This window comes from Miniopterus natalensis, chromosome 18 (assembly GCF_054644295.1).
Source record: "Miniopterus natalensis isolate mMinNat1 chromosome 18, mMinNat1.hap1, whole genome shotgun sequence".
In the NCBI taxonomy this organism is placed as follows: Eukaryota; Metazoa; Chordata; class Mammalia; order Chiroptera; family Miniopteridae; genus Miniopterus; species Miniopterus natalensis.
The window spans coordinates 1,878,601-1,904,523 of record NC_142098.1 but is presented as its reverse complement, the minus strand read 5'-3'; the positions used below and the strand labels follow the sequence as shown (position 1 = coordinate 1,904,523).

General features: G+C 43.1%; 1 protein-coding gene across 1 annotated transcript in view; it reads right to left on the bottom strand.

The window, feature by feature from the left end:
• The window catches only part of LOC107543706 (DNA mismatch repair protein Msh3-like), a 152,485-nt gene that overhangs the window by 22,600 nt on the left and 103,962 nt on the right, over positions 1-25,923 (bottom strand). Inside the window, exons 19-20 of the mRNA XM_087827169.1 lie at positions 13,975-14,086; positions 1,694-1,851 (exon numbers count right to left, since the gene is read on the bottom strand). Of these exons, the coding sequence (XP_087683295.1) occupies positions 1,694-1,851; positions 13,975-14,086 (270 nt within the window). The remainder of the gene's footprint in view (positions 1-1,693; positions 1,852-13,974; positions 14,087-25,923) is intronic.

The window sequence follows — 25,923 nt, the reverse complement described above, 5'->3', positions numbered from 1 at the left end:
AACCAAAGTAAAATACCTAGCCCAGCCGGTGTGGCTCAGTGGTTGAGCACCAACCCAGGAACCAAGAGGTCACCAGTTCAATTCCCAGGGCACATGCCCGGGTTTTGGGCTTGATCCCCAGTGGGGGGCACACAGGAGGCAGTCCATTGATTCTGTTTCTTTCTTATCGATCGATGTTTCTATCTCTATCCCTCTCCCTTCATCTCTCTCTAAAAATCAATAAAAACATATTAAAAAAATAAAAATAAAATACCTAGTGTATTTTTCTTACAAAATGGAAGGTTCATTATGATTTAAAAACTAAAGAAAGGGTCTTTAAATTTCTCATGTTGAATTAATTTACAAATATGTGAAGATCAAAATAACATGTTTGGTTCATATGGCATAAAATAGAATTTAGGCTGCTCTGTTCATTCTCAGATTAAACACCAAGCTTTAATGTACTTTAATGTCTACTCAAGTACATCAACATTAATGTGATATATTCTGATGTGATTCCAGAGTCAAATATTAAATAAATATGAAGCTGGATAGTAAATAAGATACTCTATATACACAGCTTGACTATACACTATGGACTATATTCACTTTTTTTCTAAAAATGTAATGTAAGAAATATAAATAATATTTTAAGAACTAATAAATCTAATGTCTAACCACTATCTGTACACCTAAAGCTAATACAGTATTGAATATCAACTGTAATTGAAAACATTTTTTTAAATAATCATATTGTGGTAAGTTTGAAGCGACATCACTCGAGTTAGTGGGTGGCCATGCTGTAAAGGACAAAGATGCCAAATCACTACCTTGTACACCCAAAGTTAGTATAACTATGTAGTGCTGTACACCAACTACACTTAAATTTTAAAAATCTCAAAAGCAAAAAATACTGATAATATCTAAATTGATAAACCTATATAAATAGATTAAACTATGAATTCTCGTGAAAGAGACCAGAGTATTTCAGTGATATTCCTAGTAAAAGGCATGAAATTTAGGTTTATATACTGAGGGTTGAGACCTAGTCAGTTGTATGCAATATTATTAGTAAAAAAAGATGAGGAATTATCTTGGGCCAGTGCCTTTTTCAGTCTGTTCTCAGTTCCCACCTACCAAACAGGGAGAATACACTAGTTTCCGGACTGGGCCAGGTCTCCAGGCTTCCCACCCCTGATCCAGGCAGAACAGGTCTTTTTTTTTTTTTTTTTTTAATAAATATATCTTTATTGATTTCAGAGAGGAAAGGAGAGGGAGAGAGAGAGAAACATCAATGATGAGAGAGTCATTGATCGGCTGCCTCCTGCACGCCCCCGACTGGGGACCGAGCCAGCAACCCGGGCATGTGCCCTGACCAGGAATCGAACCCTGATCGCCTGGATCCTGGGTCGACACTCAACTGCTGAGCCACACCTGGCCGGGCTGCTTTTATTTTTGTTTAAATACTAACCTTTGACATAAGATTTTTAAAGCAAGCATTCAGTAACTAAAAATAACTGAAAAACTACTGGACAAAATGATCCTAAGTCCCTCCTAGTATTAATATTCATGATGTAACGATTTCTTTATACTCTTAAGTTCTAACTATCTTAAGAACCTACCTGTCCATCAAAATATGTACATAGTAAGAAACTGCATGTGATAATATGGGCTTGATTTATTTCAGGAATATATTCAAACAGAAGGCTTTTACCTCGTGAAAATGCCATCCACAATTCCAATGGTCGCTTCCTCTGCAGGAACATAGGAGCCCATCTGAGCCATGATTGTAATCAGTGCAACTTGTTTTATGTAGGAGCTCTTTCCACCCATGTTTGGTCCAGTGATTATCATCACTCTCTCTGAGTCTCCCTAGAAAATTAAAAAGCAATTTCACTATTATACCAAAGGAGCTCTTAGGTAATATTTACAATTGATTCCATAAATGGGGATGCATTAGGTAAAAGACTGCTCTGTGGTATTTAGATGTTCATCAATTAAGTATCAGAGGGAGAGAGGACCTCTCCATCTTCAACCGGACCAATGCTATTGCAGAAGTTCTTAGCAGCACACAGTTGTTTCTAGGCATTAAAAAGTTGTTCTCAGAGCCACCTCAGGGAATGGGGAGAGGGTAGAGGTGGGGTGGAAGGGGTTAATGAGGAGGAAAGGGGATATCTGTAATATTTTGAACAATAAAAAAAGAAAAAAAGAATGCAGGAAAAGGAAATAAAAGGTATGAGGTTTGAAAAGAAAATAATGAAACTCATTATTCCTGTATGTCATGATTGTCCTCCTAGAAGATCTAAACAAATCTATAAAAATTATTAGAATCAATAAATGAATTTAACAAGATATTCTGGTATAAAAGTTCAGTATTCAAAAGTCAATTTTATTTCTACATTTTAGCTGCAATTGAAAAATTGTAATTAATGATATAATTTACCACAATATAAAAAAAAAAATCAAACACTGAGAAATAAATCTAACAAAATGAACAAGATTTCTATACAGAAAACTACAAAACATTATTGGAAGAAATGAAAGAAAACCTACTTAAAAGGAGGAATAAACCATGTGTCTCAGTGGTTGAGCATGGGCATGGGACCCAGGAGACCGAGGCTTGATTCCCAGTCAGGGCAGTTTTGGGCTCAATCTCCAGTGGAGGGCACGCAGGAGGCAGCCCATCAATGACTCATCACTGATGTTTCTCTCTCCCCCTCTCCCTTCCTCTCGCTGAAATCAATAAAGACAAATTAAAACAAAAAAAAGAAGGTATATACCAGTTCATAGACTAGAAGGCTCCATACTGCAATGTTGCATTAACTTAGTATAATTCTGGCACAAAGGCATACGAAGAGACCAGAGGAACAGAGGAGTCCAGAAACAGATTGTGTGTATCTAGTTTCTAAATTTATAACAAAGGTGACAAAGGATGGCATTTTCAATAACTGGTGCTAGGTCAAAAGGGTATCCATATAGAAAAACAAAGAATTTTGATTTTATAACTTACATCCCAAACAAAAGTCAATTCCAGGTGGATTACAGGTTTGAAAGACAAGAAAAACAATGAATTATTAGAAAAAACATGACCTTGGGGTAGACAAAAATTCCTTTTTTATTTTTTTATTATTGTTTAAAATATTGCAGATGTCCCTTTTTCTCCCCAATGACCTGTTCCACCCCGTTCCTTCCCCCTCCCCAGTCCCTCTCCCCACCATTGTCCATGTCCTTGGGTTGTGCATATCTGCATATAAATTCTTTGGTCACTCTCTCCCCCTCCACCCACCCGCCCTCCTCCATCCCTCTAACATTCATCAGTCTGATCCATGCTTCCATGTCACTGAATCTATTCTGTTCATCAGTTTATTAAGTTCTTTAGATTCCACGTATAAGCGAGATCATGTGATGTTTGTCTTTCGCTGCCTGGCTTATTTCACTCAGCATAATATTCTCCAGGTCCTTCCACACTGTCCCAAAGGGCACGAGATCCTTCTTCCTTACAGCTGCGTAGTATTCCATGGTGTGAATGTCCCACAGCTTTTTATCCACTCATCTACTGATGGGCACTTGGGCTGTTTCCAGATCTTAGCTGTTGTCAACTGTGCTGCTATGAACATCGGGGAGCGTATATCCTTTCTGATGAATGTTTCAGGATTCTTAGGATACATTCCTAGGAGTGGAATCACTGGGTCAAACAGCAGCTCCATTTTTAATTTTTTGAGGAACCTCCACACTGTTTTCCACAGTGGCTGCCCCAGTCTGCATTCCCACCAGCAGTGCACCAGGGTCCCTTTTCTCCACACCCTCGCCAGCACATGTCGTTTGTTGATGGAGCCATTCTGACAGGTGTGAAGTGACACCTCATTGTGGTTTTAATTTGCATCTGTGATGATTAGTGACCTTGAGCATTTTCTCATGTGTCTCTTGGCATCTGCATGTCCTCTTTGGAGAAGTGTCTGTTCAGGTCCTTCACCCATTTCTTAATGGGGTTGTTTGTCTTCCTGTTGCTGAGTGCTATGAGTTCTTCATACACTTTGGAAGTTAGCCCCTTATCAGGTGCATCCTTGGCAAATATGTTTTCCCAGACTGTGGGGTTCCTTTGTATTTTGAGGCTGTTTTCTTTTGCTGTGCAGAAGCTTTTTAGTTTGATGTAGTCCCATATGTTTATTTTTTCCTTTGTTTCTCTTGCCCCAGGAGATGGATCAGTGAAAAGTCCACTACATGGGGTGTCTGTGACTTTACTGCCTATCTTTTCTTCCAGGATTTTTATGGTTTCGTGACTTACATTTAAGTCTTTTATCCATTTTGAGTTTATTTTTGTGTGTGGTGAAAGTTGGTGGTCTAGTTTCATTTTTTTGCATGTAGCTGTCCAATTTTCCCAGCACCATTTATTGAAGAGATTGTCTTTAACTTCATTATATGCTCTTGCCTCCTTTGTCAAATATTAACTGACCATAATGGCGTGGGTCTATTTCTGGGGTCTCTGTTCTGTTCCACTGATTTCTATGTTTGTTGTTGTATCAATACCAGGCTGTTTTGATTACAATGGCTTTGTAGAACAGTTTGATGTCCGGTAAAGTGATTCCTCCCACTCTGTTCTTCTTTCTCAAGATGGCTGCAGCTATTCAGGGTCTTTTTTGGTTCCATATGAATTTTTGAAATGTTTGTTCTAGATCTGTGAAATAAGCTGTTGGCATTTTAATAGGAATTGCACTGAATTTATAATTTGCTTTGGGTTAGACAAAGATTTCTTAAAACATAATAAATCACAACTAACTATAAAGGAAAACATTGGAAAATTAGAGTGTCTTAAAATTATGAACTCCTTATTCATCAAATGATGCCATTAAGAGAATGAAAAGCTGCAGATCAGAATACATATTACACATTTCCAAAAGTGAACAGTATACATAAAGAACTCCTACAAACCCCTAGAAAAATGGTCAAAATTTTAAAAGAACATGAGAAAAGAAAATATACAAATGGCCAATAAACTTATGAAAAGGTGTTTAACTTCAAATCTTTTGAGAAGACACTAATCAAATCATAGAGACATCACTTCATAGGTACGAAATAGCTATAGTTAAAACACACAACAGCCCTAGCTGGTTTTGCTCAGTGGTTAGAGCGCTGGCCCGTGGACTGAAGGGTTCCGGGTTCGATCTTGGCCAAGGGCACGCACCTCGGTTGCAGGTTTGGTTACATGTGGGAGGCAACCAATCAATGTGTCTCTCTCACCTGGGATGTTTCTCTCTCTCTCTTTCTCTCCCTCCCTTCCACTCTCTCTAAAAGATCAATGGGAAAAAAATATTCTTAGTTGAGGATTAATAACAAAAACCCCCAAAACTGTCAATATTAAACTTTGGCAAAGATATAGAACAACTGGAATTCTTATATAGAGCTGTTTGGGAGTACATTGCACACTATTTTAGAAAACTGTTTGGCAGAATCTACTGAAGCTGAAAACAGATCTGAACACTTCTGCTCCTAGGTGTATGTCCAACACGAATGTATACCAAAATAAGACATGGAAACACATTTAATTAGAAAAAAAACCTGCTAAAAAAAGTCATCAAACTCAAAATGAAAAGGCATATAACAAAGGAGTACTCCTACATATTAATAACATCAAGACAATGGAAAAGCGGGCAAAGGATGTGAATAAGATAGAGGAAGAAACAAAGGGACAAAAATATATTATTAATCAGGAAAAAAATGAAATCAGTAGTGTTTTTCAAGAAACCTAAAAGTGATTTGTAACATTCATTTGAAAGAATAAAGATATAGGAATAGTAAAAAATTCTGAAGGCACAGCCAACAAATTATCCACAGGTTTGAAAATCTATTCATGCAGCGTGTTGGCAGGATGTGGAGAGCACTTTGGAAATATCCAGTACAGTTAAAGGTTTCCATATACTGGTCTATAACACCCAGCAATTCCTCTCTTCAGAATCTACCCTAGAAAAATATACAAGTGCTCAAAATGCAAAATCAACTGCACTCTTCCATAAGAGCAACAATTAGGAAATATAATTATAAAAAAGTTATGACAGAAATAGCAAAAAAAAAACACACACAAAAAAAACTGAGTAATAAATATGACCAAAGATGTAAAAATCCTTTATGGAGAAAATTTTAAAATTTTGAGAGAACTTACAGAAAACCAGATTAAGTGTATACTATATTCATGGAGAAACAAACTCTGTCACATCTAGATAAAGATATGAACTCTTCCCCAAATTGATCTATAGATGTCAATGTAATTCCAATAAGAATCTCAATTTCCCCCCCCCAAAGAACTGGATAAGTGGACTCTACAATGACATGCAGAAAGAAATGCTAGAGAAAACTCAAGAAAAAATGTTGGGAAGATGAAGACCTAAATCTGAAAAGTAAAACTTTAAAAGATTTATAAAAACTTTTAGGTGAATATCTTTATAATCCTGGGAATAAAGAATTTCTCCCCCACCCCAGTTTTCTTTCTTTTTTTTTTTTTTCATATCTTTATTGATTTCAGAGAGAGGAAGGGAGAGGGAGAGATAGAAACATCAATGATGAGAGAGTCATTGATCGGCTGCAGCCCGCAACCCAGGCATGTGCCCTGACTGGGAATCGAACCCCGATCGCCTGGATCCTAGGTTGACACTCAGCCGCTGAGCCACGCCCGGCCGGGCCACCCCAGTTTTCTTGAGAAATAATTGACAAACATGATGCTTTGACTTACACATAGGTTCGGCTAACACCCATTTTCTCATATAGATACAAAGAAAACAATTTTTCTCTGTGATGAGAACTCCTAGGAGTTACTCTTTTAACAACTTTCCTGTCTATCCTACAGCATGTTAGCTGTAGCCACCACGCTGTACGTTGCCTCCCTAGACCTTATTTATCGTATAACTGTAAGTTTGTGCCTTTTGACTATCTTATGGTATTCTATGTTGTAAATAATTTGCCTTAATAATCGGCAAAAAACTTCCTTTTCACCCACTCTGGAACGGGCTGAAATGACTGGGAATGCACCAAAATGGACTGACCTGGCAGTACCCAGCCTGTGCCATGCGCCGAGCAGGATGCCACACCCAGAGCAAGTTCTCAAGAAACCACAGCTGAGTGGATGAGTGGCAGTAAAGAAAAGCTGAAGTATTGCACTAAGGGGACTATATTTCCAGGTGGCATGTACTGTCTTCATGAACCTTTGGAGCAGCTGGAAGTTCATTCTTTAAGGTTTTTGCCTTAGTACTGGCAATGTGTCTGCAGAGTATCCGTCATAAGATCTTAGCATTGTGTATCAAGCGTCAAACACTGCATCTAAACCAGTAAGTTTTGAGAAACTAATCAACTTCCACATTTAACGTGATCTTCTGTGGGAGGAAAGGAGAAGGTGCGCTTTAAGGTGTCATAAGGACAAGTGCCAGGCATTGTGCTAATGATTTCATACAAATCATGCAGTTCTCACGAGGCCCGTGGGGTAATGCTAGGTCACTGTGTTAGTATTACTGCCTTCCCCCGTCACAGGCGAGAAAGCGCTCAGAGAAGCCAAGTGCCTTGCCCTGCAATGCAGAGCTGCTCAGGGGTGGCAAGGGGGTGTGAAGTGAACCGGCTCAAGGGGTTCCCTGCTCAGGGCCATCAAGGCACAGCTGCTGCTGAGCTGGGGGCCGGCTGCCCTTGCTCAGGGTCCCTCCCTGGACCCATCACCGACTGCGCTGGAGTGATGGTCAGGAGACCCCTGAGGTGGAAAGATGCACAGCAGAGAAAAAACTCACGTTAATGTGCAAGACTTGGGCATCAGCTAATTTTCCGCAGAAAATGCTTCCTCCCTCGACAGGTACAAATATTGACATGTCTTAAACAAGGATCATGGCAGACCTATTTTCATAGTAGCTGCAGGCTTTTGAAAATGTTGGCAAGTGTTTTATTCCCATAATGCCAATGGCAGGTTCAGTAAGAGACCCTAGTGAAGGCTCCTGCAGTCGCACTCAGCCCACCCCTTCCTTCCCTTTAAACCGGAGGGGACCTACGAACCCCAAGCGGTGACCTACGAACCCCAAGTGGTGACCTACGAACCCCAAGGGGGGGGGGCCGCCGGCTGCCCGCTGAGACGCGGGTGAGGCCAGTTACGCCCGGGCCGGTCGTTAGCGCCCCCGTTTCACACGTGAAGACGGGAGGCGCCCGAGCGCCCGGGAGGAAAAGCAGCGCGCGGCCGGGACGGCGCCCCCACGGCCGCGGGCACGCGCCCCCCCCACGCACAGGCGGCCGAGCGCGAGGAGTCTGAGGGCGACCAGACAGGCGCGGGCGACGGAGGCCCTGGGGCGGCCCACGTGCGGCCGCGGGGACCAGCGGCTTCGTTCCGCGGAGACGGACGCGGGCGGGAGGACGCGCGGGGTCAGCGCGCTCGGCGGCCCCGCGGGAAGCGGGGCTGTTCCGGTGCCCGAGCATTTCCTCTCATTTTTAATAAGATGACGCAACGACCGTGCCACGTGGGAAACGCATTTATAGCAAAATCTATGAGAAGAACCCAGACATGGAATTAAATTGAGCTCAACACTCAGACGAATGTCACGGCTGTTCCGCGGGGGAGCCAGGCGCAGAGCCCACAGCTCGTGGCTATGGCTGCAACTAGTCTTCAGCTTTTATGTGGCCAAAGCCGATCCTGGGAAACGGGGTGGCCCCCGCCTCCCCATCTTCACCAGCTTCAGCATCGCTCCCGCTCCTCAGCACGTGGGCACCGCCCCGGAGCCCCTCCTGATCGCGGGGGGCTGTGCCAGGCGCCGGGTCTGCCCCGCCCCCGGAGCCCCTCCTGATCGCGGGGGGCTGTGCCAGGCGCCGGGTCTGCCCCGCCCCCGGAGCCCCTCCTGATCTCGGGGGGCTGTGCCAGGCGCCGGGTCTGCCCCGCCCCGGGAGCCCCCTCCTGATCGCGGGGGGCTGTGCCAGGCGCCGGGTCTGCCCCGCCCCCGGAGCCCCTGGGCTGCAGGGGCCTCGGGGAGACGCCAAGGTCCCCGCACCCTGGGGAGCCTCCGGCTCGCACACTGGGTTCGGTTTCCTCCCTTCCACAACCTGAGGTCGTTCACCCCCCGTGAATCTGTGTTATTTATATTAAAAGCAAAAGCAAAACACACAAACCAAAAACCTCCACCGTGACAGCTGTAAAAACCCGGCCACCCGGGGGCCGTTTGGTGAAGGGACCCATCGGGCGGCAGGGACCACGGGCCCCGGGCAGCGCCCCGGCGCCGGCCCCGACCCCCCCCCCCCGCCGCGACTGGGGGGCTCCCGCGGCGTGGGGACGGGCGCGGGGCCTCGGGACCCGGCCGTCGGGAGCGCAGGCCAGCCCCCCGCGCCTCAGCTCGCCACGGGCGCAAGGCGGTCACACGGGACCCCGTGTCCCCTGCCCCCGACACCCTGAAAACGACGCTCGCGGAGAGCCCAGGACGCGCTCGAGGGGAGCCCGGGGCGGCGCGGGGGGGGGGGGGGGCGCGCCTCCCGCAGTTCAGCTCGCGGCCGCCCGCCGCACTCCCCGCCCCCAGCCGCAGGCACCGGCGCCCAGCGCCCCCAGGGCCGGGCGACGCCGACCCGCCCGCGGGGCTGGTGCCCGCTGGGCCGAGGGTCACGAAGCCTCGCTCTGCCCCAACCCAGCAGCAGACAGAGGAGGCGCCGCCCTCGAGCGCGGGCCGCGGGGCGCTCGGCCCGGCCCCCAGGCCCCGCAGGAGCCGCGGGCTCAGGGCTCCGGGCCGGGGCTGCAGGCATCGGTTCAAACGGGACGCGCCGGGACAAGCCCCGTGGAGGCGGAGGGCAGAGGCGGGGGCGGCGGGGAGACCCGGGCCCGGGAGCCTCCCGGAGACGTGGAGCCGGGGCCCGGGCAGGAGGCGGGCACCGCGCCACCGCGGCCGCGGGGTTCTCAGTTTCTTGACGTTCAGGCTAAACCGTGACTCTCAATCCTAAAGGTAAGAGGGAAGTACGTTTAGAGAGCCCTGACCCGCCTTCAGCCAAAGCCCTCCAGCGGAGCGGCTCCTCCGCGCCGCGCCCCGGTCTCCCCCGGCCTCCCCGCCCGCCCACGGCCGCCCCCCGGCCTCCCCGCCCCCCGGCCTCCCCCCCGCAGTCCCCCGGCCTCCCCACGGCCTCCCCGCCCCCCGGCCTCCCCCCCCGCAGTCCCCCGGCCTCCCCACGGCCTCCCCGTCCCCCCCCCCCGGCCGCCCACGGCCTCCCCACGGCTGCCCCCGCAGTTCCCCGGCCACCCCCGGCTGCCCCCCGGCCGCCCACGGCCTCCCCACGGCCGCCCCCGGCCGCGCACAAGCTGCCGAGCGACAGCCGGAACCCAAACCCCCGCACACGCGCTGCGGTCACCGAGCCCCGCGTCTGCAGCGCGCCCCGCTCGCGGGCATCGCGTCCACCTTGGCCTTGGGCTCCCCACCCAGTGTCCCTCAGCCCTCAGAGCCACGGCTCCCTCCTGTCTGGCTCTTTGCTATGGTCCTGCCAGGGAAGCTACGCAGTCACATCTCTCTTCTTGTAGCCTGGCATCAGGAACAAAATAAGTGTCAAGATCCATAAGAACATACATTCATAAAACAATGCTAACAAAAACTCATAAATAAATGCAAGATCATGAAATGTGGAGGGTGGCGGGAGTCTTCTAAAAACCAGGAGAGGAAAAGAGGGCAGGAAGCTGGTTTGCTGGGAAGCACTGTAGGTTAATGGAACACAAACTCCAGAAAAGTGTACTTGTACTTACATGGACGAAAGACCATTGCTTACTTACAAAGCAACAATATCATTTGACTTTCAGCAAATTATTTTCAGGGTATATTTTATAATTAACACCTAAAAAATACTTTAAATTGCGTTTACACTAAGTTCCTTCTAACACTATCCCTCCACACCCTGCAAAACAGACTGCGCGTCACCACCACAGCAACAGTTCCCCACCCGCTCCTGCTCCAGTTGGAAAAGCGCAGGCGGAAGAGTCGGATGTGCTGCACATCCTGAGATGCCTGCTGGAATAAACCACTGCATTGATTTGGTAATAATTTAAATGTAAGAGTTCAATGTATCTTTAAAACATTCTTGCAATTAGGCAGAAAGCTATTTTAGTTTCTCAAGTCTGACTTTATTAAATACTATAATACATTATTTAAAAGAAAGAGGAAAAGAGAAAAAAAAGAAAAAGGGGAAAAAAACAAAAAATGTCAAGGCCAACACACTTGGGGTCGAGCTGGCTGCTGTTCTGGGGGCACTGAGCTGCGCTGGGGGCGGGGCAGTAACAGGAAATGACGCCGAAGTGATTTATTAGTAAATTATAAATCAAGGGACTAAATGTTCTAACCATACACTTTCTCAAGAAAAGCTATGCCCTACTGGTAGGAGGGAACTGAGAGTCCTCACATACACGTAACCTTCCTTTAAAAGACAATGAAGCACAGTGCTTATTCACTGGGTTTGATAAATTGAGTAATCTACAAATTCCCTAACAAGAATGAGCAAGTCTATACGTACTGGGGATCGGGTTATAATACCAAAGTCTTTGTATGGTATCAAAATGTACCATTAAACTAGCTGTAAGTCAAAGCCTTCCCTCCCACTCTACCCTGTGGTTGGCCTAATTCATCGGCAGCATCTTTGCCATCCTTGCTCACAGCCCGAGATGGCTGTTATCGTCCCAACACCCCTGGTGTTCTCAGCTTCCTCCCTCTGACCTAATTTCCAACTGCTCCCCTACATTTCCATTCGTCCACTGTCCTCTGAAAAATTCCCCAATATGCCTACGTTTCTGACCTCTGTGGCTAACGTTTCCTTCATACGCTGGCTTAACCGACGCCTGGCTGCTCTTCCCCTCAGTCCTCTCATTCGGAGGCTGAGTTGGTTGCCACATCCTGCCCCATGTATCTCAGGGTTCAGAGGTTCTCCTATCTGCTTCTTTAGGGCTTTCCCATCTTTACTTGTCCTCAGGGAAGACATCTACAAACCTCCGGGTCACCAGTCCCCATCCCTTGAAATCTGATATCTGGACAACCTGCATCTTCAACTACAAATCCTGCAGTTACCTTAGGTGATTTCAACATTCACATGGATGACCTTCCCCAAACCCTTTCCTTGATCTCCTCATCTCGAGGCCATACCTAGGATCTTGCCGTTACGCAGAAGAACATGACCTCTGAAATCTTAAAGCCACACATATCATTCTCTGATAGGACCTCTCTCACTTCACTATGCCCTACATATTAATTCTTTGATCTCACCACCAGATTAATTTTACTCTATGTTGATAAAGACTCTCTCTCCTTGACCAAAGGCTAGCAGGCCTCAAACCTGGCCTATAAAAACTGCACCTGCCTGGCCAGCGTGGCTCAACCTAGTTGAGCATCAACCTAGGATCCAGGAGATCGAGGTTTGATTCCCGGTCAGGGCACATGCCCATGTTGTGGGCTTGATCCCCAGTAAGGGGTGTGCGGGAGGCGGCCGATCAATGACTCTCTCTCATCATTGATGTTTCTATCTTCTCTCTCTCTCCCTCTACCCTTCCTCTCTCTGAAATAAATAAAAATGTATTAAAAAACAAAACAAAACACACAAAACTGCACCTTCTCTGTACAAATCATTTCATTTACCCTCTCCACTAAGAGACCAGAACTAACAGCTCAAGGCCACAGCACTGCCAGGAGCATTTACTGTTTGTTCCAGCCAAAACCTGGTGATAAGCAGATAGGCCCCTGAACCCTCTCTTAGAGCAGTTACTTCAGAAAGCTTGCAATTATAATTCATTTCTCTGTCCCTTTGAGATGTAAATCTCCCACCAAGAACTGAGCTCTCAAGGATAGAGAACCATCTCTTTGAAACACAAAACATTTCCTTCCCAGTCCCTGTGGGAGGGTATGAGCATTAGTGCCAGTCAGTAACCCCCAATTAACCAGTCCCCTTTCGTGCTCTTAGTCAGGTCCCACTTCCCGAAATGTGCTCATCACCGCCCACCCCCACTCCGTCCCCTCCCTGTTCTCACGGCGCCTTTAAAATGCCCAGTCCCTCGGCACAAATGGAAGATGAGAGTTCAGTTCATGCTAGACTCTTTACCCTACTGCAATACTACTAAATAAAACTACCTTTACCGCTTTAATTTGCATATGGCTTTATTTATCTTTGACGATGAAACTATGTAGCGCGCACACGCCATCCCACAAGATCACTTCTTTCCCCAGCTTCAGTCACTCCTGCTAGTACAGTAGCCCCCACTTGTCCATGCTTTCACTTTCCATGGTTTCAATTACCCAAGGTCAACCAAGGTCCAAAAATGTTACATGGAAATTCCAGATATAAACAATTCCTAAGTTTTAAATTGCTTGCCATTCTGAGTATGGTGGATTTCTTGCCATCCTGCTCCATCCTGCCCTTGGATGTGAATCACCCCAAACCCTACCGCAACGCCTGCCTTCTCCGCGGGACGCAGCCTGCGAGGGCGGCAGGTACTTCCGTCTTGCTTACCACTCTCTGTCCTAAACTTGCTTCACTACCTGGGGCCAAACAGGCACTCAGTATGTGTAAAATGACCAGGTATTTAGATCATTAATGCTCTGTAAGAGAACTCTAGCCCAGATGACAAAAATTCATCACTGCAATCAGCATCTGTGAGTCTCTCACTGGACGTGTGACTACAGTGGAAGCCCAGACAGAGCACAGAACACAACACACAAACAGGAATGTGCAAAACCATCGTGTGACCCCACTTCATTAGCACCCGTGGGCATTTATAAATACAGAACTTTTTGCTGGGTTACCTAGGATAGCTAATTAAGACTAATCCTTTGGTTGCTAAATCTTTCCCTCTACAGAATACTTTTCACTGGAAAGGGCACCAATTCCATATTTAGCAGTAAATATAAAACTACAGCCAAGGATTAGACCATTTAAAGCCAAGGTCAGAACTTGGGTAAATTTAAAAAAAAATCACTTGGTATTTAAAAGTTTGTGATCGATGTTATCACCTTCTATGTATCTGAGGCATGATGTACTTACTGATAAACTTGTACTGTTGGGAACATACTGATCCTGTTCGCCCAGCAACACGTCAATCACAGGGTGCCGGCCATTTTTTATGATGATTTTCCTTTCTTCTAGCACAGTTGGTCTGTAAAAAGAAGCATGTTTTAATTTACTAGGCAGCCCGGCCAGGCACGGCTCAGCAGTTGAGCATCGACCTAGGATCCAGGCGTTCAGGGTTTGATTCCCGGTCAGGGCACATGCCCGGGTTGTGGGCTGCAGCTGATCAATGACTCTCTCATCATTAGTGTTTCTCTCTCTCCCTCTCCTTTACTCTCTCTGAAATCAATAAAGATATATTTAAAAAAAAATTAAAAAAAAATTAATTTACTAGGCATAGAAAATAGCCTTTAAAAATCTCTAAGATAACATGGAAAATTTCTGTGGTCAGTGTGTCAGACAACAAAACCTTAGGTGTGAATTTCAGGAGCATATGTCAAGATGTAGTCTTTGAGTATAAAAGTTAAATTTTAACTATAAAATAAGCATTGGGAAGACAATTATTATAATAACAGTTCTCTGAAGCACAGACTTTAGTAGAGTCTTATGATGGCTCCACTACTGAGATCTACGTCTACAGGACCCTTTATTTCTATATTTCTATTATTCTCTAAGATACTTTCGTTAATAAAAAGTACAGTTCAGATTACTGCTACTTAAGTCATTTTAGTAATAAGAAAAAAGTCATGTAAAATCATTTCTAGATTTAATGATCACATTGATGTTGGACTTGGGGACAGAAGGCCTCAACATTTTCATATTCTGTTTCATTCAACACCCTTCTATGGCCTTTGATACATTTTTTTGCTACTAAAACATTTTTTTGCTTTGCTAGTTTTGTTCTGTAATGGTATTTTTAGTCTATAGCTTTATCTATTTATCAGATCTTCAGCATTCTTTGGAAGCTGCTGCATAGATGAGCGAGCTGTTCTCTGTTGCTGAATATTTAGACTGTTCAGATTTTTCACTGTTACAAGCAATGCTGCAATGAACAACCCTACACATGTGCCCATGCGCCTATGTTCAAGTATTCTCTAAGCAAAAAGAAATTCCTGGAGTGGAAATTCTAAGTCATAGGGTATGCATTTAAAAAAAAATTTTAGTAGATAAGAGTAGCTGTATCAATTTACCTTCCCAACAGCAGGATATGAATGTTAACTTGTTTTTTCATATCTTCACCTAAGTTGGTATTGATTCTAATATTTCATAATGTGGTGGTGAGGTGCTATCTCATTGTTTTCATTTGCCTTCACTGACTACTAAGGTTGAAGATCTTTTCATCAATTCCTTGGCCACTTGTTGGTCATTTTCATCATAATACCCTATCAGTGATCTCCTCAAGCTCTATGACACAGAGTTTTCACATCTTTTAAAAAAAAAATTGTCTTTATTGATTTCAGAGAGAAAGGGAGAGGAGGAGGGAGAGAGAGAGAGAAACAACGATGAGAGAGTCATTGATCGGCTGCCTCCTGCACGTCCCCTACTGGGGATCAAGCAAGCCCACAACCCAGGTATGTGCCCTGACCAGGTATCGAACCTCGATCTCCTGGATCCTAGGTCGATGATCAACCACTGAGCCATGCAGGCCGGGCTACAAGTACATTTCTGAACTTACTCATAACACCAAGAAATACTACTTTCCTAAATACTTAAATTCTTCTTAATATATCTGGCTAACAGAACCCTAAGAATGTACACTCACATTCCTCAAAGAAAGTGACTAAAGTAGCTTCTGAGTAAGCAATTTAAAACCATCCTTTCGAAAGAGACATTTGTAATTACAGGAAAAGGACAGTTTTTAAATTTTAGAGTGTGCCCGGCCGGGTATGGCTCAGTGGTTGAGCGTCGACCTAGGATCCAGGCGATCGGGGTTCGATTCCCGGTCAGGGCACATGCCCGGGTTGTGGGATAGGCAGCCGGTCAATGACTCTCTCATCATTGATGTTTCTATCTCTCTCTCTCCCTCTCCTTTCCTCTCTCTGAAATCAATAAAGACATATTAAAATAAATAAATAAATAAATAAATTTTAGAGTGTAAGTCTAAAAATAGAATTTTTATCTTAATGAGTTATGAATTAACTGTAAAAGAAAAAAATAAAACCATCTGTAAGTGATATCAGTTCCAAAACTCTGAGGGGCTCTGCCAAGTAAAATCAATGTGTCATATTCATGACATTGACATGGCTTTCCAGGGAGGTTTCACTTCAGAATAAATTTTGAGTGATCTGTTCTGCTCTAAAGTCTACAATGACTTATTTGGTTGCTATAAAAATTATATATGACAAAACACTTCCTGATAGAGTAAGGAGCAAATGATAATTCACAGAGCTGAGAGGATACACTAGGAAAGGGTAGTTATAGGAAAAAAGATATAAAAATCATGCTGATGAAATCTTATGTCATTGAAGAACTCAGGAAATCTGGGTGCTGCTGGAAAGACTGAAATATTGAACATAAATAAATTTATTTATTTTACTTTGTATTTTAAAAATTACTTCTTTTTTAACTGCCCCAGAGAAAAAGAACATGTTTTACATTAGTAAAAACAGTATAATAGCCAGAATTCAACTGAGCAGGGAGACCCTGAATAGGAACTTCTGCCTACAGCTGACAAACTGTCTTAATAGGAAGAAAAGATACAACTAATGACGTCAAACAATCAATCTGAACTCACTGCAACAGCTCAAATGCACAAAAATCTTTAAACAAGATGGAAACCTACAAAAAAATCCCCCCAAAACTTCAGATACTTAAGTACTAGCTTAAAATGTATTTTAGATAAAAGTATTCTATTCCAAGGCTATTTGCAATCAATTTTATGGCTGCTAAAAGAAAAAACTGATCACACTACTTAAGGCTATGGAATGATTGTTTATTTAAAAATTTTCAAGTGGGAGATTCCAAGATGGAGGCAGACTGAGTGGAAGCTACACTGACTTTCTCCCTGGACGGAACAGAATTTAAAACTAAACTATAGAAAAACCACCCTGAATAACGAACTGCAACTGAAGATGAGCTGGAGAGCACCCTCATAACCAAGGAGGAAAAGGGGAGACCACACAGACGGGTAGGAAGTGCAGAGGCACCAGAGGGCTGGCTGGGCTCCCACACGCAGCAGCTGAAGGTCCAGAGGGAGATCTCAGCTGTGGGGGTTCCCACTGAGGACTCTGGGGCCTAAACCCCTGACAGGGCTCCCCAGCCCAGAGCACCAGACCTGAGACAGGGGCCTACATAACATCTGGCCCTGAAAAGCGTCTGGGTTTCTATCTACCAGGGAGAGAAAGCCTGGAAATGCAGGCTCCGCTCCCTCTTAAAAAGCCAACACACAAAGTTTCATGTGCAGCCATTCACCTTAGGATCCAGCAGAGGGAGGGCAGAGTGGACTGGAGCTGTGTGAGGAGAACCTAGGGCTGTGGGCCAGGGACATGGAGCTCAAAGGGCAGGCCTCTGGATTCCTGGAGCGAGTCATTCCCCCATACTGCAGAGGCAGACACTCGCCTTCCCAGAAGCTTTGGCCTGATGGGGGAAGCAATTGCCCCACCCTGCTGGAAAACCTCTTGCCCTACTCCCAGGAGCTTCTACAGTCTGAGGCTCATTAAGAAAATCAGATTAATCAGCCTGCAGGCAGAGGCAGACCTCAGAGTGTTTTGAGTCTTTGCCTGATCTGCTTTGGAAACTGGACCTTGGAAAAGCAGACTTTGGTATGCATCTTGGGTCTGTCCAACCTCACCCAACACCAGCAGAGGAGAACTCAAGCTGTGGGTTGTTGATAGCTCCAAACAGGGTACATGGGTCCAGTCACAAACTGCGTCTGATACTGGCCTGCACTAGAGACCATGTAAAATGACTGAGAGCCTGGCCGGGCGTGGCTCAGCGGTAGAGCGCTGACCTAGGAACCAGGCGATCGGGGTTCGATTCCCAGTCAGGGCACATGCCCGGGTTGTGGGCTCGATCAATGACTCTCTCATCATTGATGTTTCTATCTCTCTCTCTCCCTCTCCTTTCCTCTCTCTGAAATCAATAAAGATATATTAAAAAAAAAAAATAAATAAATAAAATAAAATAAAATAAAATAAAATAAAATAAAATGACTGAGAGTCCTAGCAGGCCTACCTAATACTTAGAAACAAACCCAAACAGGCTTCCAAAATGAAGAGACAAAAAAAACAAGCCCTAAATGAAAGGACAAGAGAAGTCTCCAGAGAGAGCTAAATGAAATGGAGATAAGCAATCTATCAGATATAGAGTTCAGAATACTGATTGTAAGGATGCTCAACAGCATGTAAAAAAGATATGGAAACTATGAAGGAAATGAAGAACGACATAGCAGAAATAAAGAATACATTGGAAGGAATAAACAGCAGATTAGAGGAAGCTGAGGATTGTATCAGTGAATTAGACGACAGGGTAGAAAAAAATCACTCAATCAGAGATCCAAAAAGAAAAAACAATTAAACAGAAGGAGAGTCTAAGGGAGCTCTGGGACAATATGAAATTAACAATATTCGCATCATAGGAGGGCCAGAGGAGGTCAAAAGTAAGCAAGATGAGAGAACCTGTTTGAAGAAATAATGGCAGAAAACTTCCCTAACCTGGTCAAGGAAAAAGTCATACAAGTTCAGGAGGCAGAGAGAGTCCCAAGCAAGAAGAACCCAAAGAGCCCCACACCCAGACACATCATAATTAAAATGCCAAGAATTCAAGATGAGAGAATCTTAAAGTCAGCAAGAGGAAAGCAAGCTGTTACCTACAAAGGAGCTCCCGTAAGGCTGTCAGCTGATTTCTCATCAGAAACTCTACAGGCCAGAAGGGAGTGGCATGAAGTATTCAAGGTAATGCAAAACAATGACCTGAAACCAAGACTACTGTATCCAGCAAGATTATCATTCAAGGCAGATGGTGAAATAGAGCTTCCCAGACAAAGAAAGGCTAAAGGAGTTTATCACCACCAAAACAGCATTGCAGGAAATGTTAAAGGGAGTGCTGTAACAGGAATGAGAAATAGAGAAAGAGAGAAGCAAAGGAATAAAGAAATAAAATGGGAATAGATAAGTACCTATCAATAATAACCTTAAATGTAAATGGATTAAATGCCCAAATAAAAAGACAGGGTGGGTGAGTGGATAAGAAGACATGACCAAAATATATGATGTCTACAAGAGACCCACTTCAGAACAAAAGACTCACACAGGATGAGAGTGAAGGGATGGAAAAAAATTTTCCACGAAAAGGAAATGAAAAGAAAGCCTGGGTAGCAAAACTTGGACAAAATAGACTTCAAAATGAAGACTATAATGAGAGACAAGAAAGGTCACTACATAATATGAAAGGGATCAATCCAACAAGAGGATATAACCCTGATAAGTATATATGCACCCAATATAGCAGCACCTAAATATATAAAAAAACTTCTATAGGACTTTAAGGGAGAGATCGACAGCAATACAGTCATACCTGGGGACTTTAACACCCCACCGACTTCACTGGATAGATCTTCCAGACAAAAAATCAACAAGGAAACAGTGATTCTAAATGACACACTAGATCAGGTGGATTTAATTGACATTCACAGAACATTTTACCCCAAAGCTTCAGAATATACATTCTTCTCAAGTCCACATGGGACATTCTCAAAGACAAACCACATGTTAGGACACAAAACAAGTCTCTACAAGCTCAAGAAGACTGAAATCATAACAAGCATCTTCTCGGACCACAATGGCATAAACTTAAAATTCAACCACAATAAAAACACTAAAAAACATTCAAACACAAGGAGGCCAAATAGCATGTTTTTAAACAGTGAATGGGTTACCAAAGAAATCAAGGAAGAAATTTAAAACTTCCTGGAAACAAATGAAAATGAACACACAACAACTCCAAATCTATGGGAAACGATGAAAGGAGTCCTGAGAGGGAACTTCATAGCACTACAAGCCTACCTCAAAAAGCAAGAAAAACTTTTAATAAACCATCTAAACATACATCTTAAAGACTTAGAAAGAGAGCAACAAGAAAAGCCCAGAGTAAGTAGAAGAAAAGAAATAATAAAGATCAGAGCAGAAATAAATGACATAAAGACTAAAAAACAATACAAAAGATCAATGAAACCAAGAGCTGGTTCTTTGAAAAGATAAACAAGATTGATGAACCTTTAGCCAGACTCATCAAGAAACAAAGAGAGAGGACCCAAATAAACAAAATCAAAAACGAAAGAGGTGAAAGAACAACTGATCCAACAGAAATACAACTATATACCACCAAGCTGGACAACCAGGACAAAATGGACCAATTCCTAGGAAAATATATCGTGCCAAAACTCAATCAAGAAGAGTCAGAAGACCTGCATAAGCCAATAACTGCTGACCAAAGGGCTCCCAGCACACAAAAGCTCTGGCATGGATGGCTTCACAGGGGAGTTTGACCAAACATTCAAAGAAGAACTAACACCTATCCTCCTCAAACTATTCCAAAAAATCCAAGAGGAAGGAACACGTCTGAGCTCTTTTTAAGAGGCCAGCATTAGCCTAATTGCAAAACCAGATAAAGACACTACAAAGAAAGAATTACAGGCCAATATCCCTGATGAACATAGATGCTAAAATGCTCAACAAAATATTAGCAAATCAGATCCAGCAACATATTAAAAAGATCATACATCATGACCAAGTGGGATTTTTCCAGGGATACAAGGCTGGTATAATATTCACAAATCAATAAGCGTGATACATCATATAAACAAAATGAAAGACAAAAATCACATGATCGTATCAATAGATGCAGAAAAACCATTCCACAAAATCCAACACCCATTTCTGATAAAAACTCTCAGCAAAGTGGGAATAGAGGGATCATACCTCAACATAATAAAGGCTGTATATGTCAAACCTACAGCCAATATCATACTCAATGGGCAAAAACTAAAACCATTTCCAATAAGAATAGGAAGAAGACAGGGATGTCCACTTTTACCACCCTTATTCAATATAGTTCTGGGAGTCCTTGCCACAGGCATCAGACAGGAAGAAAACATAAAAGGCATCCAAATTGGAAAGAAGGAAACAAAATTGTCGTTATTTGCAGATGACATGATATTGTACACAGAAAACCTTAAAGACTCCACCAAAAAACTACTAGATTTAATAAATGAATTCAGCAAGGTAGCAGGATACAAAATTAACACCCAGAAATCGATGGCATTTTTATACACCAATAATGAACTTTCAGAAAGAGAAACCAAAAAAAGAATCCCATTTACCATTGCAACTAAAAAAATAAGATACCTAGGAATAAACTTAACCAGAGATGTACAAGATCTGTACTTGGAAAACTACAGGACACTGAAAAAAGAGATAGAGGAAGATATAAACAAATGGAAAAAAATACCATGTTTGTGGATTGAAAGAATTAACATCGTTAAAATGTCCACACTACCGAAAGCAATCTATAAATTCAATGCAATCCCTATTAAAATACCAACAGCGTATTTCACAGAGCTAAAACAAACACTTTGAAAATTTATATGGAGCTAAAAAAGACCCCAAATAGCCACGTCAATCTTGAGAAAGAACAAAGCTGGAGGGATCCCAATACCAGATATCAAGTTATACTACAAAGTCACTGTAATCAAAACAGCCTGGTACTGGCACAAGAACAGACACATAGATCGGTGGAACAAAACAAAGCACCCAGAAATTGACCCATGCCATTATGGTCAATTAATACTTGAGAAAGGAGGCAAGACCATACAATGGAGTAAAGACAGTCTCTTCAATAAGTGGTGCTGGGAAAATTGGCTAGGTACATGCAAAAAATATGAAACTAGACCACCAACTTACACTATACACAAAAATAAACTCAAAATGGATAAAAGACCTAAATGTAAGATGTGAAACCATAAAAATCCTAGAAGAAAACGTAGGCAGCAAAATCTCAGACATCTCTTGTAGCAATATGTTTGACGATACCTCTCCTAGGGCAAGAGAAACTAAGGAGAAAATAAACAAATGGGACTATATCAAAATAAAAAGCTTCTGCACAGCAAAAGAAACTATCAACAAAACAAAAAGGGAGCCCACTGTATGGCAGAACATACTTGCCAACGACACACCAGATAAAGGGTTAATATCCAAAAAATATAAGGAAATCATACAACTTAACAAAAAGAAGACAAACAATCCTGTTAAAAAAATGGGCAAAGGATCTAAATAGACACTTCTCCTAAGAGGACATACCGATGGCCAAGAGACATATGAAAAAATGCTTAATGTCGTTAATCATCAGAGAGATGCAAATGAAAACCACAATGACAGCCCGGCCGGGCGTGGCTCAGCGGTTGAGCGTCCACTTAGGATCCAGTCGATCGGGGTTAGATTTCCCGGTCAGGGCACATGCTCGGATTGCGGGCTCGATCAATGACTCTCTCATCATTGATGTTTCTATCTCTGTCTCTCCCTCTCCCTCCCTCTCTCTGAAATCAATAAAGATATATTTAAAAAAAAGAAAAAAGAAAAAAAAAGAAAACCACAATGACATGTCACTTCACACCTGTCAGAATGGCTGCCATCAACAAACAACAAGTGCTGGCGAGGGTGTGGAGAAAGGGGAACACTGCTGGGGGTGGGAATGCAGACGGGTGCAGCCACTATGGAAAGCAGTATGGATTTTCCTCAAAAAATTAAAAATTGACCTACCATTTGACCTAGTGATCCCACTTCTAGGAATATATTCTAAGAATCCTGAAACACCAATCAGAAAGAACTTATGCACCCCTATGTTCATAGCAGCGCAGTTTACAATAGCTAAGATCTGGAAACAGCCCAAGTGCCCATCAGTAGATGAGTGGATAAAAAAGCTGTGGGACATTCACACCATGGAATACTACGCAGCTGTAAAGAAGAAGGATCTCCTATCCTTTGAGACAGCATAGAGGGAACTGGAAAGTATTATGCTAAGTGAAATAAACCAGTTAGAGAAAGACAAGTACCATATGATCTCACTCATATGTGGAATCTAATGAACAAAGTAAACTGATGAACAAAATGGATCCAGAGACATAAAAGCATGGAACAGATTGAGGGATCTTAGAGGGAATATGGGGATGGGGATGGGGGAGTGGGCGGGGAGAGATCAATCAAAGAACTTACATGTTTATAAACATAACCTATGGACACAGACATTGGTCTGGGGAAGGCCTAGGGGTGGGGTGGATGCGGGGAGAGGTGATCAATGGGGGTAAAATGGGACATCTGTAGTATTTTCAACAATAAAGGTAAAAAAAAAAAGGAACGGAAATTTCTACTTGTCAACAGCATTCTTACTTGATTTATACTCTGTGTAAAGATATATCATATCTTGGTTATTAATTTTCCCGGGAGACTGTTCTTATCTTTAAAAACAAGCAGATTAAAAAATTTTAGGTGGAATTTTCTAAATATATGATATGCAGTTTCTGAAGTACTTTAGCATGTGAAATATTTCTTGAAATTGCCTTATTGATAGAATAGGTGTTTTGGAACAATCCTATTGAGGACAAATAAAAAGTTGGGTAAAGTATAGAAAACAGCTACTTGAAGGCACCTGGTAAGTAACAAGACCAGGCCCGGATCTGGGGTCAGACATAGGCCGAGGGTGGGTGACATCTCTGCTCTAGGCCGAGACACTCGGGGTGTCATGCCAGGTGTTAGAGTGTATTTGCAGTAAGAGGTGCAGTCTTTGACATCTTGACCATCTTACACCCAGATGTGGATTAAGTGATGCCAGATTGTTATGTGTCTTGAGATGCCTAACGGAAGCAAATGTGACTTTCAGAAGAAAGGCACCATCAAATTATTTCTACAAATGATTTTGCAAATACAATGCCCATAGATAATCTAAACAATGAGACATTCAAGGAGATACATGAGCGAGAGAGAACCAGCAGAAACAAAGAGAACAGAACAGGCTCACAAAGATTCCACATATTTGAACGATCAGACACAGACTTTAAGATGACTATGCCTATTGTATTCTTAGAGACAAAAGACTGAGCACTGACACAAAACTAAAAACGATTTTTAAAATATAATAAATTACTATGGGTATGAAAGACACTAACAACCTTTTAAGTTCAGATATTTTTATTAAAAATAAAATTTTTTATCATACTTTAAGAATTTTTACCATACTTAATTCTTTCTGATTTTTGAATAATTAAACATCTTTCAGTAAAACAGTTACTATTTACTAAGTGCCTATCATTTGCCTGGTCCTGCTTTCATATATCTTTATCTCATTTAATCTGTACAACATCTTTGAGAGACAGGTTATTATTTTGTCAATGTAGGAACTGAGTATCAGAGAGGTTAAGAAACTTGCTTGAAGGTCAGATGTTAAATAACTGAGCAGATATTCAAAACCCCATGCCTGTCTGATCCGAAGCTGAAGGACACGCCTAGAACAGAGATTCAAATTTCCCTTATGCAAATCAAGGAGCCTCTTGAAATATATACTGGAAGATGCCAAAAGAACAAGGGGAAGCATCAAATTGAAAAATCTAGGATGAAACTTGCATACAGTGGATACTCTAAAAACGTGTTAATTTTCTGCTAAGTCTAGGAGTTCACCATAAAGTTTTACAGTGATGTACTAAGACATATTTTTACTACTCAGGTAGCTTTTGCTAAAACTACATCTCAATAAAGAATCTCTATAACTTGAAGATTTATCCCATTACTAGTTCATAACTTTACTTCTTACGTGTCTGTATGGATATGTAAGACGTAAGTGAGAGCACAGGACTGGTCGGTGACAGAGGGTGGGCGGGAGCCAGGAGTTCCGACAGCAAAGCCAGATGCTGATCGTTACGTCACACCGAAAGTTGGATGTTATGTGTAATCATAAGTATGTCTCGGTGTGCGTTCAGGTATGTATAAACATGCGTGCACACGTGGCTGCGACACTTCCGACGTGATGCTCTGCGGCACAGCACTACCTGTCCTCCTTCCACTACCTACAGCATCAGCGGCTGCAAACAGCAAAAAGCCACCTGAAGAAGCCTAAGAAGCCATAAATAACAGGCCTAAGGATTCCTCAGTGGGAAGGGCTTTGCCTGGACACACACCAGGTGCACAGGCTGTGGCCAATCCTCTGCTTCATTCAGAAGTAGAATCCATCGGGAACAGTCTGCTTCACAAACCTGGCGCACTGAGAAGGGACCCCTAGTAAGACTGAGACATCAGGAGGACACCAGCCGCTGAGGGCAGGCTCTTACTCTTCCAGCACTCAGTTCCGCTGCAGGAGAGGTGTGCAGCTCATTTTATACATTAATAGAATATAATTTTCCCCATTTACTGCACTGTAAAGTTTCAGCTCTAAAATGGCAAGAAATTGGGCAAAAGTGAAAATGCAAAGATTCTATTTTAAACAAAACTATTGTGCTTGACACTGTAGGTACACTCCACATCCATGGAGAGCAAAACACAATGAAGCAAAACAGCAAACTCAGTACTTTCTGAGTCTATAAGTGGTGTAGCCAATTCCTTCTCCTCCCACAAATAAACAAACTATTAAACTGTTTTTTGACATCCACTATGGGTACTATGCTAGGTACAGAGGATATTTAAATGTTAAAAAAGATATCTGGCACAAACTAGAGAGGAAACCAAGATATGGAGGAAGTATGAACAGCAAAACGCATCTCCTAATGCTCTGTGTGCCACAAGCGCTGATAAGAGAGCATCTCTTCCATGTTTTCTTTTTAGTCCTTACAATAAGCCATCAAGTTAAACACTCTCTAGTTCTTAGGTATATGAAAAACTAAGGCTTTGAACCACAAACCAAACACTTGTGTCCCCCTTCCCAAATTCACATGTAGAAACCTAATGTCTAACGTGATGGTATTCCCAGGTGATTAGGTCCTAAGGGCAGAGCCCTCATGAAGGGCTT